General features: G+C 49.3%; 1 protein-coding gene across 6 annotated transcripts in view; it reads left to right on the top strand.

The window, feature by feature from the left end:
• LOC125740559 (adenylate cyclase type 1-like) overlaps positions 1-17,417 on the top strand; it is a 31,730-nt gene that overhangs the window by 10,766 nt on the left and 3,547 nt on the right. For 4 of the 6 annotated variants that reach the window (XM_049011830.1, XM_049011828.1, XM_049011829.1 and 1 more), the window contains exons 5-15: positions 5,388-5,515; positions 9,387-9,545; positions 9,714-9,855; positions 11,745-11,900; positions 13,011-13,205; positions 13,338-13,435; positions 13,529-13,613; positions 13,842-13,931; positions 14,219-14,475; positions 14,760-14,886; positions 16,929-17,045. In XM_049011830.1, the coding sequence (XP_048867787.1) occupies positions 5,388-5,515; positions 9,387-9,545; positions 9,714-9,855; positions 11,745-11,900; positions 13,011-13,205; positions 13,338-13,435; positions 13,529-13,613; positions 13,842-13,931; positions 14,219-14,475; positions 14,760-14,886; positions 16,929-17,045 (1,554 nt within the window). Of the gene's footprint in view, positions 1-4,987; positions 5,242-5,387; positions 5,516-9,386; positions 9,546-9,713; positions 9,856-11,744; positions 11,901-13,010; positions 13,206-13,337; positions 13,436-13,528; positions 13,614-13,841; positions 13,932-14,218; positions 14,476-14,759; positions 14,887-16,928; positions 17,046-17,417 lie in introns of those variants that run through there. The other 2 variants (XM_049011832.1, XM_049011831.1) reach the window with 2 other exon arrangements.

Here is a 17,417-nt window from a genome sequence, read left to right as displayed (position 1 = left end):
ATTTAGCAGAGCGCATTAATAATAACTGTGATCTGTTGTGTAGGCGCATCATCACTGGACTCAGTAGCCTGAGAGCTCCGTTTGTACCAGAGTGAATCATAGCGCAGGAATGTTGACGATTGGCTGTGAGATGGACACGGTTCCCTGGCCTCGGCGTGCAGTCAGCCCCCCTGTTCCGAAGTCTTTTCTGGGCCAGCGAGCAGACCGGCGCCCCCTACTGGGCGGCAGCTTTGTCTCCCCCGTCTACATCATGCGGCACCACGATCCGCCGTATCCCTCCGTCCCCTGGCTTGGCGGGATAGGAGAGTCCCAGGAACAAAATGTACCCCCCCCAGGGGGCGCTGCCCCGGTGCCTCATACCCAGGCACATGCTCACTGTCCTCCGAGATGCCAGCCCCTAGAATTCTCCCATTGTAGACGCAGACTTTCATCTCTCACCTGCCAGCTCTTTCGTTTTCACCCGTAAGTGTCCATGCGGACCGCTTCTGGATATTGGCCGCCGGCACTCGGTGACATTGCTTCCCGTGCCGAAACCGGATGCTAAACATCGCCGTTTCTCAGCTGCCCCAAGCCACAACTTCATTTTAACTGGGTGCTTTCGGGTCACATGACTAGATTTTCTTCCATCTTTGCGAATCACATTTTCATTCCGATTCCCGCTACAAATCTGTTCATGTACAAAAAAAAATGAAAAAGGAAATATAGAACATATTCATTTATTTTATCAAACAGCCATTTGAATAATGTATACTCGGGTAGGTCCTGCCTCGCTGTGAACAGATTTTTATCTGAGCCAAAAATGTTCACATTAATTCAGTGTTATTCAGTAAAATAGCTTTTAAAGGCTGCCAGACGTCTGAATGGTCAGAAATCTGGAGCTAAAACAAATTCCTCCTTGTTCCGCCTCTTGCCAGTTCTGATTGGATGTTCTCCTCACGTCTTCAAGAAACATTCCGCATTTCCGGCTCCTTTGATTGGTCACATGTAGCCACATGTAGCCCTCCTGCGTTTGACTTTCTAAATACCCCGGTTCACCTGGCCTGTGCGCCCCACTTGTGCTTCCTCCTCGGCTTCTCAGACCGCCTCACTCGGCTTCTCTATCCGTGACGCCGCGTGGTCAATTTCACGAGAAGGTCCCAGAAATCCCAATGAAACCGGAATAATGGATTCCACAGGGTCATTTAACAGAACGGTCGACGGAGCAGGAAAGCACATCGCTTGGCTGTTTCTTCTATACAAATGCAAAGCACCATAACTGTATATTTTATCAAAATTGAGTTATCACCAAAAGTAGGCCTCTCGGGCTGTTTCATCTTGTGACAAAATATCGCAATTCAAGTGTGCTCAGTTTTGAATACGGGCACTTTTTGCATTTACTGATCTACTTCGCATTTGGGTAGATAGTCAATACTTGTAAATACCTTCAAGCCCTCTTTCAGTTTCGTGTCAGCATAGTTACTGCGTTTTGCCTATGTAGGGCAGTATTAATCTGCCTAGATGCTGTGTTTCCACGGCAGCAACAAACGCGCACATTTGATACCTCAGCCGCTCTCTGATTGGCTTGCTTCACACTTCTAAGAAGTTAGGAGTTCTAAAAGAAGGAGAGAATCATGTGCAATCTAACTGAGATATGTGCCTCACCATGCTCACCATCTACACTGGGACAGCCTAAAAAAAAACCTGTTTAGTTAGAGGAGCAAGTGGCGGCAGGTTGAAGCAATTTAATTTGTACCTTGACACACATCTATCCGTCTCTTCCTGTACGTCGCTCTCCACAGCCCATGCGTCCACTGCGTTTCAAGACAGGGATGCTAATCAGCAGATTTCATGTAGCACCACGTGATGCATGTCGTCAAACGGCCATGCAGGCAGGATCCGGACAGTAGTGACACTGTAACGGTGAACAGGGATAACGGTCCTCATGTAAAGCAGTTTCTCAAAATCCGGTCCTCGGGGAACCGAAGACAGTTCATGTTTTTGCTCCCTCACAGCTTCCAGCCAATCAGGAACACTGAATACCTATAGTACATGCAGGGTAGGAGCTGGGAAAGAGCAAAAACGTGGACTGTCTGTGGGTCCCCGAGAACCGGGTTCGAATACACCCCGATGCGTGTTATTTCCTGTTGGGATGTTTCATAAAATTTTATTTATTTAGCAGCTGATTTTCGCCAAAGTGACGTACAATATTGAGAAAGCAGAGTCAGATGGTCCCTGGAGCTGGTAAAGGGTCTTACTCAGGGGACCAACAGTGAAATCAGTCTGCTGAAACCAGGACTTGAACCAACAACTTTCTGATCTCTTGCACAGCACCCTAATCCACTGAGGCAAACATTTATGCTTCCAGTAAGCATGCACAAGTTCCCCCACCGTGGCTCCAAAGCCTGTCATCGGGATACACCTCCTTGTTACTTGGCCCGACTTCTGGATCTCCATTGACGCGCCACATCTCTTCTACATGTATTTTCCGACACCCCCCCCCCCCCAGCTCTGAGTGCTCCCCCCAAACGGGCTGCGCATCGGCCAAAATGAGACAGGCTTCTCACCGGCAAGTGCAAACCGAGAGAAGGAGCGACATCTGCTACTCTAAACGCGGCGTCGCTCTCAGTGTAATGGACACACTCTGTCTTAATATCGCAGGATAACATCTTCAAGAAGTAGTGGGTAAATTACAGCGTCAGGGAAACAAGCGTTTCAATATCAGCACTTGCATTTGATCAAGCAGATTTTTTCAGTGCTGCAAAATGATGAAAGGGGAGTTCTAAGCCTTTGTCGTAAGACTCAACTCAGCAGATAAGCCTTTCGGGTAATAAGTAGGGTGTGTAACTGACCTAATATGACTAATTAGCATGTTTATAATCACTGTTATTCACCACGTGGACCACAGAACCAAACTGTTAGTAGAACAAACAAGAATTATTATCCGGCTAACTAACAAACTCATTTGCATAACAGTGTAAATGGTTTTTGCATTATAAGTGCCAACAATGCAGAGTAACAGATTTTAGAAGCAGTGTAGTATGGCATGAGGTAGCTATAGACCAGGGGTCTCCAACTCCGGTCCGGGAGAAATACTGTCCAGTAGGTTTTCTATCCTTCCCGTCTTCTGATGAGTTATACCTGTACTCAGGTAAATACCAGGAACAGGTGTGGCTCATCAGAAGCCAGGTAGAATAGAAAACCTACTGGATAGTAGCTCTCCAGGACCGGAGTTGGAGACCCCTGGTCTATAGCTACCTCATGCTGTGCTACACTGACTAGCATGAAATAACTTTGGGGGTGGCAAGCTTCAGAAGTGAAGGGCATCTCCGTTAGCCAATCATGCATCACCCACGGGAAGGATCCATTGTCCTCCGCGCTTTGGAACTGGCCGCCGGTTCCAGCGTGGGCAGAGCGAGGGATGGCGATGGGCGCAGAGCGAAACGGAAGAGCAGGGAGATGCGCGGAAGAGACTAGGCAGCACTGACATCTGACGCAACAGCTGTGCGGAGTGGGCAGTGAGAAATGAAGACATTAATTGGAGACAGGATACTGCCAAAATGCAAGCCAGCAGCCAGTCACGTCGCTTTGAAAGCAATGCATGGGCCAAACTACATAAGCCATGTGGATGACATTTACACGTAAATATTTTGATAATCAATAATAATAAAGCTTTGCTCCTATGAAGAGTCCAACATCGTTTTTTTGCCACTTATTCTGATTGTCCAATGACGTCTTACCAAAGTGCTATGACATGGGATAGCAACCATTGAAATTACTGGCCAATGACGGTCAGAGGCGGGGATAGCAAGTGCATGTCTCCTCCCGACAAGCGTCATCTGATGTCAGTGGATTACCTGCAGCTTGTCTGAGGTTCCACGCATGTAACGAGCACGTCGACGGACAGTCTTAGACCTCGCCCACTCCCGGTTCACCAAGCCCAGCCCACATCCTGCACTGGAGGCATCATCCCTGAGATCCCGGTGTATACACACACACCGAAGGTTCACCAAGCATTCAGTGAAACCGCCACCGGCACAAAGCACTTTGAAGCGAAAGGAGCACAACTCTGCGATTCTCCACAAAGTTCCTCTCTTTTCTTCTTTCCTCGGTAATCATCTCACAGCTCTCCCTCCAGATGGTTCTCGTTCAGCCTCCCCTCCCTTCCCTTCCCAGCCTGTGTGGCGGCAGCGGCGGCCCGATCTGCCGATGGCGCGTGGCGGCACGGCCCAAACCGATTATGTAACACCGCGGCTTCCCGGCGGAGAGGAGACAGGTGCCTGGAAACACAAGCTTGGCCAGGACTCAGAGGGTCCATCGGGGAAACGCCAAAGCTTGTTAACAAAAAGAGCATGTTGTCCAAAAGCAGCCTAATAACACGCCTTTCCTCAAACCGTAACTGAGTACATTTACTTAAAATGGCCGCTAGCCGAATCAGAAGCATTTAATGCATGGGGTTACCCGGGCTGTAACCCAGGGTCTCCTGCTAAACAGGGGCCTCAATTAACATAACAAATTACACTTTAGACAAAGAGTTGCCATGGATCCCCTATTTCATAGGATCGTCCCTTTTTGAACCAATATGTGTAACACTAAACCACAATCTAACCCCCCCCCCCCCTACAAAATTTCAAATCTTGTCAAAGACCCCAGGTCAACAGATTTTATCATTTGGGTTGCCCCAACTTCTTCCACACACCCAGTTGACGACTACACCATCACAGAAAATAGTAGGGGTTCCTGTGACAGATAAAAGTATATACTGCTGGAACCTCTGACCATGTTAATGTGGTTACATTTATCATAATAATGTAAAGTCAGCCAAAGTTATTATACGAATACAGTGCATTCAAAAGGTCACAACTTCAGTGTCTGGCCAATGTACCGTACAGTTGAGTTAGCATTAATTTTATAAACACACAGCTTTTTAAAATGATGTTAGCCATGCGAATCAGTTATACGAAAACCCAATTACAGGTCTGGGGTAACGCGGGGGGAAGATGCGTGAGACACCGCGAATCAAACCGAAGCCCATTAATGGGGTGCAGTCTGACGGCGCCTTTGCCGGACAATTAGCGTGACGTAATTAGCAAAGCTCTCGTCTCATTAGAGGCTCTTGAGGAATCTGAGACCAGCCTCCATCGCTCGTCTGACTGCTGCCTCCGCGTCAATCCGTCATCGCCGCAACGACCCAGATGCGGCCGCGTCCAAATGTGCGCGATTGTATCCACCACGGAAAACATTCTGACACTCCGAACCACCCGAGTATAAGAGGGTTTGATGCGAAGTTACATTCAGTTAATTCTTACTATGTGGTTATTATTTATCTTAACCCATCCCACCCTATAAAGTGAATGAAAATGCATGGAGATGCTGCAACAGAACCAAGTGCGTTTTTCTCACTCCGACAGGAGAACCACTGCAGACGGATCAAAATCCTGGGGGACTGTTACTATTGCGTGTCGGGCCTGACGCAGCCGAAGACGGACCATGCCCACTGCTGCGTGGAGATGGGCCTCGACATGATCGACACCATCACGTGAGTGTTTCCAAGGAAATCAAGGCATCCTTTGACATAAAAATGAGAAGACTAATAATTATTTATGCGGTAATATATTTGTTGTTAATTCCAATCATTCATCCATATTCTCACCACTTACGCTGGTAAGAGTCACGGGTTTAATATAAACGATTCACTTGATTACGAATTTGTATTAAATTCTTCACCACAGATTTTTTTCTGTTGCATTTTCACATTATACTCTGTCTACTGCAATGTCAGACTGGTAATTACGGGAGAGAAACGCTCTACTGAATCGTTCAAGACCATCCAAAGGTTAATTATCAAACGACTTAATCAACAGACAGAGGTTGCCCCATTTGGCTCCAGTTTCAGCTCATTGGCACGCAGTGAGTAACGGAACAATTCCCACATGTGCGGAGGACAGAGGGGGCGTGGGGTGAAATCCGACGGGCTATATTAAAGAATAATCACACGGAAGCTGAGGCTCCCGTTTAAAAATATGAAAAATAAGCATCAGTAGAGAAACTGTCTGTCTCTGTACTCACCACAATCGATCAGTCAGTCACGGTAAACAAGCCCTTATTACACCCTTGTTACAGTTCAACAGCCTCTTGCATCCGGGCTAAAATACTGTATATGTAAAATGAAGATCGAACATTAAATATGTCGTCAGTAATGCCGAATAAATATACTAGGTTTCTAAAACCGCATGCAGAAAGAACTTCTCAAAGATGCAGATTAGCTAGGATTGCAAGTTATGTTCTCATTTGTGAATAATAAGACCATTTCCAGGACAGGTGAAGGCAGGGGTGCTTGATTTCTCTGTAAAGATCGGAAAGGTTTGGCGATTTGTAAAGGTGGGTATATAAAAGAAAAACCGCGAGCACTTAGTTAAAACATAGACAAATGTACGTGCGAACAAGTCCGTGTTAAAGTACAGGAAAATAACTCGGCAACTTCAGGTTTGGCAGGAGAAGGAGCCAAACGCGCGTCCTACGTGTAGGATTTGCCAGGTGCAAACTGTTTCACGCAGTAATCCGTGCCTGCGGGGACCCCAAGGTGTAAAGCATATAATGTCAGGACTAAATTAGATATTTTTTTGCCAACTTCTATTGCAGCGTCAATAAATCCAGCTAATGTACAGAATTTCCCACATCTATACCCAACAGCGCTAGGATGCCAGTGCGCATCCTTACGCAATGCAACGTGCCGCAGTAGCCTATTTAGCTCAATATATATATAAATCATTTATTGCCTATATAGGTAATTGTCTGTTTTATGTCACATTAACAATACAATGTAAATGCCTTTAACATTTTTACCAACATTCTTTTAAATTATATAGAAAAAAAATATGCTGGTTGACTGTGATTTTATATTGTGATACCATGTGACAGCTGCTCAATTAAGTCTCATTTGTTAATTAGCTGATCAATTGACAGTGGGGGTATTGGGTTTGTTCAAGGTCAACCATAAGAGAGACTTGAATATCAATGAAATATTTACATGTATGCATGTACATTATTTATATGACTTTGTGATAGAAATTTTAATTCAGCCTGGAATAAACAGGCCATTGGAGTACATCCCTTTAATAAGACCTATTTAAAAAGACTGGGGTGAGGAAACTATTTGTGTTATGGAAATTATCTTGGTTCTGGCATTTTATTATGTGTTAAATGCATTACGCTTGAAATGAGGTAATCAGTGTAGTGGCCAAACTGCAGAAATGTAAATGCATAAAGGAGTCTGCTTAGAAACTTCCTGGGATTGAATGCCACCCCTTTGATTAAATGCAGAGGCTGTCTTGATGTTAAATTATTTGTTTATTAATTTTGACGTGAACTTAAAAAAAAAAAAACGAAAAAAAAAACAAGGAAACAAAGAACGACCCACTTACCCAGTTTATGGCTGGGGACCCAGCCCAGGGTCATAAGGCAGGGGACACCCTGGGGAGCATGCCAATCCATCACAGGGCACAAGGCAGGGGACGCCCTGGGGAGCATGCCAGTCCATCACAGGGCACGAGGCAGGGGACGCCCTGGGGAGCATGCCAGTCCATCACAGGGCACGAGGCAGGGGACGCCCTGGGGAGCATGCTAGTCCATCACAGGGCACGAGGCAGGGGACGCCCTGGGGAGCATGCCAGTCCATCACAGGGCACGAGGCAGGGGACACCCTGGGGAGCATGCCAGTCCATCACAGGGCACGAGGCAGGGGACGCCCTGGGGAGCATGCCAGTCCATCACAGGGCACAAGGCAGGGGACGCCCTGGGGAGCATGCCAGTCCATCACAGGGCACAAGGCAGGGGACGCCCTGGGGAGCATGCCAGTCCATCACAGGGCACGAGGCAGGGGACGCCCTGGGGAGCATGCCAGTCCATCACAGGGCACATGATAGGAGACATCCTGGGGAGCCTGCCAGTCCATCACAGGGCACAAGACAGGGGACGCCCTGGGGAGCATGCCAGTCCATCACAGGGCACAAGACAGGGGACGCCCTGGGGAGCATGCCAGTCCATCACAGGGCAAAAGGTAGGGGACACCCTGGGGAGCATTCCAGTCCATCACAGGGCACAAAGTAGGGGACACCCTGGGGATCATGCCAGTCCATCTCAGGGCACAAGGCAGGGGACACCCTGGGGATCATGCCAGTCCATCTCAGGGCACAAGGCAGGGGACACCCTGGGGAGCATGCCAGTCCATCTCAGGGCACAAGGCAGGGGACACCCTGGGGAGCATGCCAGTCCATCTCAGGGCACAAGGCAGGGGACACCCTGGGGAGCATGCCAGTCCATCACAGGACATAAGGTAGGGGACACCCTGGGGAGCATGCCAGTCCATCACAGGACATAAGGTAGGGGACACCCTGGGGAGCATGCCAGTCCAGAAAAAAAGGGTTAAAATGTGTACCTTTGCTTGTTACTGGGGCTGTACCCTCAAGGATCTGCCAGTTGTAGCTTTAGCTGTAGGACATTGTACCTTTTAAGGTACATAAATGGACTCTGAGGAACATTTCTGTAACATTGATGGTATATTAATGCTTTTTATACCTTTGGGATGTTCCAGAGTGCATTTCTGTACCTAAGTACAGTTATGTACAGTTATGTAAGTGAAACAACTTTAACTTGAAAATATCAGTCCTTGTTCAGTCACTCCAAGTCTCTTCAGTTTTTCGGTAAAATCTGGAAGCAGACAACAAAAACTTATTGTGTAGGGGCCAAAACTGCAAATTATTTCTCGGAACAAACACTTGCAGAAAATGCTAATGAAAGATCTTATTATTCAGTTTAATCCCAATATCTAGCTGAGTATCAGATGGCATTACTAAAATATTTGCAGATGGGGCTGGTGAGTGGTCAGTGGGATCGGAAGGTTGTCGGTTCAAATCCCAGACTTGGCAGAGTGATTTCACCACTGGGCCCCCGAACAAGGCCCTTCACCCTCCAGAGACTCTCTCAACCCTGATATCTATAAAAAACTGTAAGTCTCTTCAGCTAAAAGTGCCTGCCCAAAAAATATTTTCCGTGTCAGGTCCAGATTTAACAAATCAAATGGGCAACGTGCCGCCCTGCACTCTTGATCAGCGTGCCAGGCGAGTTAATGAAATGCAAGCATAATGTAAGTGCGAGTGCGATGTACCAGTGACAGATTGTTTTTCCAGAACAGGATGGGTAAGACCTCAAAACAGGCGTCGCACGAACAGAGCATGCACACACACACACACACACACACACACACACACACACACACACACACACACATACAGTGGCGTGCTCTTTTGTTCATTTGACAGGCACTCTCGCCCAGCGCGGCTCAGAAGCCTGCCTGCCTCTCGGCCAGCCAGTGGGCGGCTCCCTGATGGCACTCCCTGCTGTCTCCGCAGGTCGGTGGCCGAGGCTACAGAGGTGGACCTGAATATGCGAGTGGGCCTGCATACAGGCAGGGTGCTTTGCGGCGTTCTGGGCCTCCGGAAATGGCAGTACGACGTCTGGTCCAACGACGTGACCCTGGCCAACGTGATGGAGGCTGGAGGCCTTCCTGGGTCAGCGCATGGCTTGGGAAACCGGCCAAATGCTCCGTTAGCCGCCCGCGCATGTAGCCGCATTGCTTTATGCATCTCTGCAGATGCAAAGAGAAATGCGACCGTCTCCCTATTTATGGCCAACTGTCCTGGGTGAATACACTCTGAATATGCATCTGCCCTGAACAGGAAGGTCCACATCACCAGAACTACCTTAGAGTGCCTAAACGGGGACTACGAAGTGGAACCTGGTTACGGGCACGAGAGGAACGCCTTCCTGCAGAAGCACGACATCGAGACCTTCTTCATCGTGCCGTCACACCGGCGCAAGGTGAGGGATAAGTTAAACGGAGGGAGGCGGAGTCAGTGAGGGATGTCATTGTGCGTGGTGTATTCGCATCTATTCGAAACGGAATATTTATTGGTAATGTGCATGAAATGCACTGGAATGCTTCCTGATTTAGCTACAGTCAGTTACAAAGCGACTAAAGACAAAAATAGTCAACATGCCGATAAAGTGATAATTATCGAATGAAATCGCCAGGAATAAAGCAAAATATCATCCTTGTAGCCATTACGTCTCCAGTGACTATATCTTATTCAAGATGTTTTTATTCATTTTTCTTACCATTATTAATTAAAAACTTTTTATTAAAACCTTTATTAAAAGTCTTTATTAAACTTTTTTTAATTAAAACCTCTAAACATCCTTGGTGGGTGATGTTTGGGGGGGCATAGTGGCGCATTTGGGTGAGACCATGGCCCAGGAACACCCCCCCCCCCCCCCGAGGCTGACCCTGTGCTCTCCATGGCTCATGGCCCCCCTGCCTTTAATTGATTTCACCAGGGTGTGAGCAGGAGTGACAGGAGGGGTGGAGGATGGCACCGCGGGCGGAGCAAGGCCTCCCTCTCCATCCGTGGCATTTTCCGCCGGCCTCCTGTAGCACGCATGGAATTCCACTTTTCCTCCAAAGCTCGGCGTCTTGCCGACTCACCAAATTTGGCAAAGGAGACTTGGCAAACACCCAAAAAAGCCACAACTTTCCCAGTGTGGAGACTCATTCCTCACTGGGGATACGCTGTGTGTCGGGGGTTAAGCCTGTCAGCACAACAAACAAGCCACACTGCACCAGTTACACCATCCTCTTAAAATGCCATGCAAGCGGCCCCTGTGGATTTTGCAGTTCCTCATGAAAGCATGAAATAACGTTTTAATTGATCTCAGCCACTTTTAAAAGGTCCCTTTGTAGAATCGTGACTTTTCCTTATTAATGTTTGAGAAACGGCTCCGGTTTGGTTTTTGCGTGCTTGCGAAGGAGTTCGACAGTCTTTTCACTGCATGTAACATCGCTGTAGCTAAGTAACAGGCAGCAAGAGAGCCGCAGATGGGAAACTTACTTTGGTCCGCCTTGTGACTGCAGTAACGTGTTCTTCAGTAACCCGCTCCCTGCCCCCCCCCCTTCTGTGCTTTGGAGCAGGGAGGCGGGGGGGGGGGGGAGGTGTTGTTTGTGACTCTCGAGGTGTGAATGTTCTAGTCTTGGCCGCAAACCCTCAGTCTGTGCCGTGGGCGAGCTCTAAGTCTGAGATAACGCATTTCGTTACGGAGTCAGTTACGGAACAAAGAACCTGCTAGAAACTTCTTTGTGCCGCTTTACAGTCATTGGGAGGGACTTTTATCCGGAGCAACCTACTGCTTTACCCGTTTTAAATCCAACAATATTCCCAAAGCTCTGGTTTAACTACCTTTTACAGGGTACTACAGAAGTGGCCCCTAACAGATTTAAACTAGCAATATCCCGTTTGTTCCTTAATTATTCTCCTGACTGTTGCCGACTGATGGTGTAGCTATATTCCTGTGCTTTTTTTCCACGTCTGTTGCCGCATGGTCCGAGCGCTGCTGATTTTCCAGCCTTCCTTTACCTGTGAGCCAGGTGGGAGGCCTCCAGCCAATCAGAACCAGTATTTATTAAACTATCCACCCGAGTGAATGGAAAACATGACCTGAATTTGGAATCGAGGCGCAGATTTGAAGATCCCCGGCCTGTAGGGTCACATTATCCAGATCCACTGAAGAATTTCACACTTGAAATGCTTTAAACGGCTTTGCGACCCAGATGCGTCTGTTCCTGGGAGCCGCGGAGCTCCCCGTGTGCCCGTTACGCATCACCGGCGATTTTGACATCCCCTGTGTCTTTGTTTGCCCCCCCACCCTCCCAACAGATATTTCCCGGATTGATTCTCTCCGACATAAAGCCTGCCAAGAAGATGAAGTTCAAGACCGTGTGTTACCTGCTGGTGCAGCTAATGCACTGCCGCAAGATGTTCAAGGCCGAGATCCCGTTCTCCAACGTCATGACCTGCGAGGATGGAGACAAGGTAGGTGGCACCTCCAGCCCCAACATGCGGGGTTTGAGCGTGGGCCTGATCGCGACCTGTTTCTTCTCTAGAATCGACATTCGGGATAATAACTTCATCATTCATGCATCGATATGACACCATCTGATTAAAGCCCGAAGATCTAATCTGATGTTCCCTCCACAAAGGTCTGTTCTGCTGGAAAACACAGAGCAGATACCATCAACCATCTGCTGCCATGTTTGCTTTGGCCCTAAAGGCAGAGAAAACCCATCGGTTAACCATGAGTGAACGTGCACATTGGCATCACACTTACTGTATTCTGCAGGACTGGGGATTAATAAAAACAAGCATTTAGCATCTGCATAACCCCATAGACAGGGCTGAGAACAGTGTACATTGTTAATCTATGTATTATGACCTTGGTTTGAGGAGAGTTGCACTGTCTCCAAGAAATGCTAAATTTATTTTGATCACAGTACCTGGGTGCTGCATATTTTTGGCCTGAAGGCTGAATGACAGTAGGGTGATTCACTGTTAATTCGACCTTGGCTGTGTCCTAATGGTTGTGAGTTCAAATCCCATGGCTGCCCGAGTAATCATATCACCGTTGGGCCCTGGATCAAGAAACAGTACAATGTAATATAGTGTATTAGTGATTAGTGATAGAACATATACAGCATGTTATGATTATCATTTTTGACCATAATTGGAGAGTTCAGAGGTTGTAGTATGAATGGCAGTGTGCATTGCATTATGGGAATGAACAGACCGAAACCTGCAGTGAGAATGAAGCTTTACAAAGGTGCTTCTCCAGAGCGATGGGCTGCACTTGAATTTAGGTGCAGTAGCATGATGATGTTCCTCAGCTTCGGGCTCCTGTGCTGACTGACATTGGCTCCGGGGCCTCGGTGACCCTATCCAACAGAAGGTGGATGGATGGATAGACAGACAGATGGATGGATGGATGAATGAGTGGGTGGATGAATGTAGGGATGGATGAACGGACAGATGATTGGATGCGTAGGTGATGGGTGGATGGAATTCCCAGGAATGGTGTTGATCTGTGAAGTGGTGGTCTGGCTGACCACAGCAGTAAGCGCACTGGGGCTGACAGCCGTGTCCCGGCAGAGACGGGCTCTGCGCACGGCGCCCGAGAAGCTGCGGAACCGCACATCCTTCTCGGCCAACGTGGCGCACAGCACCCCCGGCACGCGGGTCAACCGCTACATCGGGCGTCTGATCGAGGCGCGGCAGACCGAATCGGAGACCGCCGACTTGCACGTGCTCACTCTGACGTACCGGCACTCGGAACGCGAGCACAGGGTGAGCCGGCCGCCGGAGTTCCTCCCATTTACAGTGCTGCTGCATTGCGTTACACGTGATCCTCCCTGCCTTATTCCTGGGACGCCTCCTGGCTGCTCTGGTTGACCTTTAACCCCCCCACCCTTGTTTCAGTACTACCAGGTCCTGGATGAGTACTTCACCAGCGCTGTCATTCTCTCTCTGGTCCTCGCTGCCTTATTTGGACTCATCTACCTTCTGATGATCCCACAGTGCGTACGGCCTGCCCCCCCCCCTCCCCACCCCCATCACTGTGGCCCCCTGTCCCCATACTAACCGCTAACCCGCCATGTGCCTCCCCCCAGGGGCACCGTGGCGCTGGTCCTCCTCGTCTTCAGCATATGCTTCCTGTCCGCCTGCATCATGTACCTGCATGTCACCAAAGTACAGGTAACACCCGCCGTTACCATGCCAACGCGTCCCCATCCCCCACCTCCCCAAACAATACTCCCCCCTCTAATCTGTGCCCATCTAACTACGGCAGCCTAGTCAGATTAATGGCCTCCTTTTCCGTCCCTTTGCCCTTATGCACGCTGTAACAGTCGCGCTGTCTTTTACCCTCCATAACCCAGTCCCGGCATCCCAGGCTCATGCTGTCTCATGTCCCCTCCCCTCCAGTGCTTCCCAGGATGCCTCACCATTCGGATCAGAACCGCCCTGTGCGTATTCATAGTGCTCTTGCTCTACTTCGTCGCCCAGGCCTGTGTGGTAAGAACCCAGAAGTCCCATGACTTCTAGCCTCCACTGGCCACAGTGACGTGTGTAACTCTAATTATTGCCTTTTAGCACCATATTTCAGTTATAATTCCTTGGTTAAATTATTTATATGCGTGTAATTCAGTGTTTCCCAACCCAATCCGCATTTTTGTTCCCTCCCAGCTCCCAAAGAAAACCAGATTCCCAGTTTGGGTGTTTTGGGAGGATGTAACTGTTAATGTGACGTAACTATACCCTGATGCTCTGCCCGCCACCCCCCCCCCCCCCCCTCTACCAAGGTGGGCTGTGTGCCCGGGCCGTGGGGTCGGATCTCTCCCAGTTCCTTTGTCATCCTCGACACCAGCGGTGCCAACCGTACGGTGGCGGAGCTGCCGTGCGAGAGTGCCCCCTACACCTTCCTGTCATGCGCGCTGGGCACGCTCACCGTCGCCCTCTTCCTGCGCGTCTCCTGGCTGCCAAAAATGGCCCTACTGCTCACCATCAGCGTCCTCTACGTTGCCGTGCTGGAGCTCAGCGCCTTCCGGAAGTCGCTGGGGTACGGGCCAGCCCGCTTCGCTGAATTAAGCGCCTTCGGCCGCTGTTTTCCGCATTAGGCCCAGCGTGAAATATTTCCTGCTATTTTAGAGGCCAACATATATAGCTTTCAGTTTATTCTTAAAAGTCCATCTTGCAGTAGCTAAATCGGAAACTGAAACCTTGTAACTAAAGATAAGCGTTACCATGGCGATGAGGCCGTCCGCCAAAATGGCCATGCGGCCTCCGAAGGAAGCGCTTTTCCAGACGTGCGAACGGAACTTTCTGTCCTTCCTTGCCTCGCAGGGGTGGGGCCTTCTACCTCCGTGGCTATGAGCCTGTCCTCGCCCTCCTGCTGTTCGCCAGCACCTCAGCCCTGCACTCGCGGCAGCTGGACCTGAAGCTGCGGCTCGACTACCTGTGGGTGGCGCAGGTGAGCCACAGTTACACCAGTCTACTGTCCACATCGCCGGTAGTGGAGTCACGGACATGGGAATGAAAAACCAGCAGCATGAAATGAAAGGATCCTCTATTTGCCCTTTGCGTGGTACATTACAATGCTACTTTTCACATCTTGCTTTCCTTTGACACTCACATGCATATATACATTTTTGAGGGGGTTAAGGAGCATATGCCGGGACTCGAACCAATGACCTTCTGATGCCAGGTACAGTGACCGGAACTTGCCAACCCAAACCTCACCTCATGATAAAACGGGGAAAGCACATCAGAAAACAGAAAGGACGTCAGGTCACAGCCTGATTCCAGCTGGGTGAAGGGTTGTGCATCAAGGTCTGTGTTTACTGGGGGGCGTGATTAGGAAGAAGGATGTGGTGAAATGTCTGCAAGGTGGCTGGCTTTGCCCCTCCCCATTTAGCGTTAGTATCAGACGCCCAACTGGCCTTTTTTGTCCATTCACACAGCTTGATGTTCTCCTGGGGCTAATTTGGAGTAAGTCCTACATGCAGTGGAGTAGTGGATTCCTTCTGCTGCGCCACCTACTGGGCGGCAGTTTTTGCAAAATGAGACTTGAGAATTAGCTACTTTTAAATGACAGTTTGCTCCCTCTGTGTCTATGCCAGTTATATATTTGCAGTGCAGCGAGTCTACCTGCCGAGGGCGCCACTGCACCGACACCGGTGTGAGTGAAGCCCCCGGAAGTGAACAGGTCAGAGCATGGCCCTGTATGAAGAAGCCCCCCCACAGCTATAATGCTGTTTCTAATTTCCTTTATTTAGTTTTGTTTATCTTCACTGCGTATCGCATTTTTTCATGCATCCTCTCAGTAGGTGCCTAATCGGCCCAGACGCAGGTTTCGGTCCTTGCTCAGGTTCGGCGACAGCTTTGGGCCCGAACGGAGGTTTATGGAAGCTTGAGTCCTGTGTGGCGGCCCAGAGCCCGGGACAGTAGCCGCATCCCATGTCGCCCACGATCACAGGGTGTTGTGGGCTGGTCTGCGCTAATGCTAACGGCGCGACAGGAAAGCCCCGGGGAGATGAAAGGACACACGGCCAGGGGAACAGGCGCCGAGACCCCCTCCCCCGTGCGAGCCTTCGTGTAGCATATCAAAGGCTCCCCCCCCCCCCCCCCCCCCAACAGGCCTTTTGATGTGTTGCACCATCCCTGGGCCACCTCCAGGGGGCCTTGGCACTGCTGAGTAGGGGGCCTGCAAACTGCCATGTTTGCTTTGCTGCTTCCTAAAACAATGGTCCGGTCCTGCCCGTCGCGGTCACACTTACACACTCACTGCATCCTGAGCCATCCTGCGGCAGACTGGGACCCAAATGCTGATCGATCCACTCGGGTTTGCACTGTGAGGATAAGCGTCACCTCCAAGAAGCATAATCTCTTCCTTCTAATTCCAAAAGGAACAAAAGGTATATTTCACCTAGATAATTTTTTTTCTTAATTTGTCTAAAAAATCCTTCTTATGTTGCCCAGAAGCAGTTTTGCCGACATAAGCATTCCCTTCTTGATTACTGCCCTCTTGTGGTAATTAATGAGAACTACTTCGGAGTGTGATGTCATTTATTTGCTTGCGTTTGAGGTTTTCAGACTCATTTAAAGACCCATGTTTTATTTCCCCTCCATCTTTTTGGGTTCTGAAGCATGTCACGTTTTGAGACTGCGGTCTTACCCCCCCCCCCCCCACCACCCCCCACTATCTGAAAACAGGACTTTTTTCTACATTTAATTCAGATACTTTATGTGTGTAAACACTCGTGTACGTTCTCGATTGCGTAGTATTTTTTAGCAGACATATCCAAAACGGCATTCATTTTTCAGAAAGAAGGATCAGATCCTGGAGAATTTGAGCATTAAGGGTCTTGTTCAAGGACCTAATGGTGTAATCACTTTGCCGATCTGGGATTTGAACCCGCGACCTTCTGATCACCGGCACAACATCTGAAGCTGGGAACATGAACTGGAGATTTATTCAGCTGTCAGATGCACCATATGTGTTTGTGTTGGCAGGCGGAGGAGGAAAGAGACGGAATGGAGAAAGTGAAACTGGACAATAAGCGGATCCTGTTTAACCTACTGCCTGCCCATGTCGCCCAGCACTTCCTGCTGTCCAACCCCAGGAACATGGTGGGTTCCTTGCTGGGTGCATGATCCTCTCAACAGCTGTTTCAGCTTTGCCTTGTTTTGAAAAGATGGGACTGGGGACTGGATCCATCCACGGGGGGCGTCGCCAGGGCCCGTGGTTTGGTGACACGGGCCGTTGGGTCTGGGCCTGGAGACCTGCCGTCGGCCCGCCCATGCGCTCGTTCCAGAACTTTCCGAGCCGTTTTATGGGAAGCGACGGAATCTAGCCATGCCAGCGGCCGCAGCTCCATGAAAATCTGTGTTTTTTCTTCCAGCAAATTGCAGTTGGTCACACGCCTGTTACGTCAGATGGCTTATAACCGCAGCACCGTTTCGCTTAGCTAATATTTGGGTGTCTTGTCTGCCGGGGAGGCT

This window comes from Brienomyrus brachyistius, chromosome 4 (genome assembly GCF_023856365.1).
Source record: "Brienomyrus brachyistius isolate T26 chromosome 4, BBRACH_0.4, whole genome shotgun sequence".
NCBI classification, from domain to species: domain Eukaryota; kingdom Metazoa; phylum Chordata; class Actinopteri; order Osteoglossiformes; family Mormyridae; genus Brienomyrus; species Brienomyrus brachyistius.
This window is presented reverse-complemented; position numbering and strand designations above follow the sequence as displayed.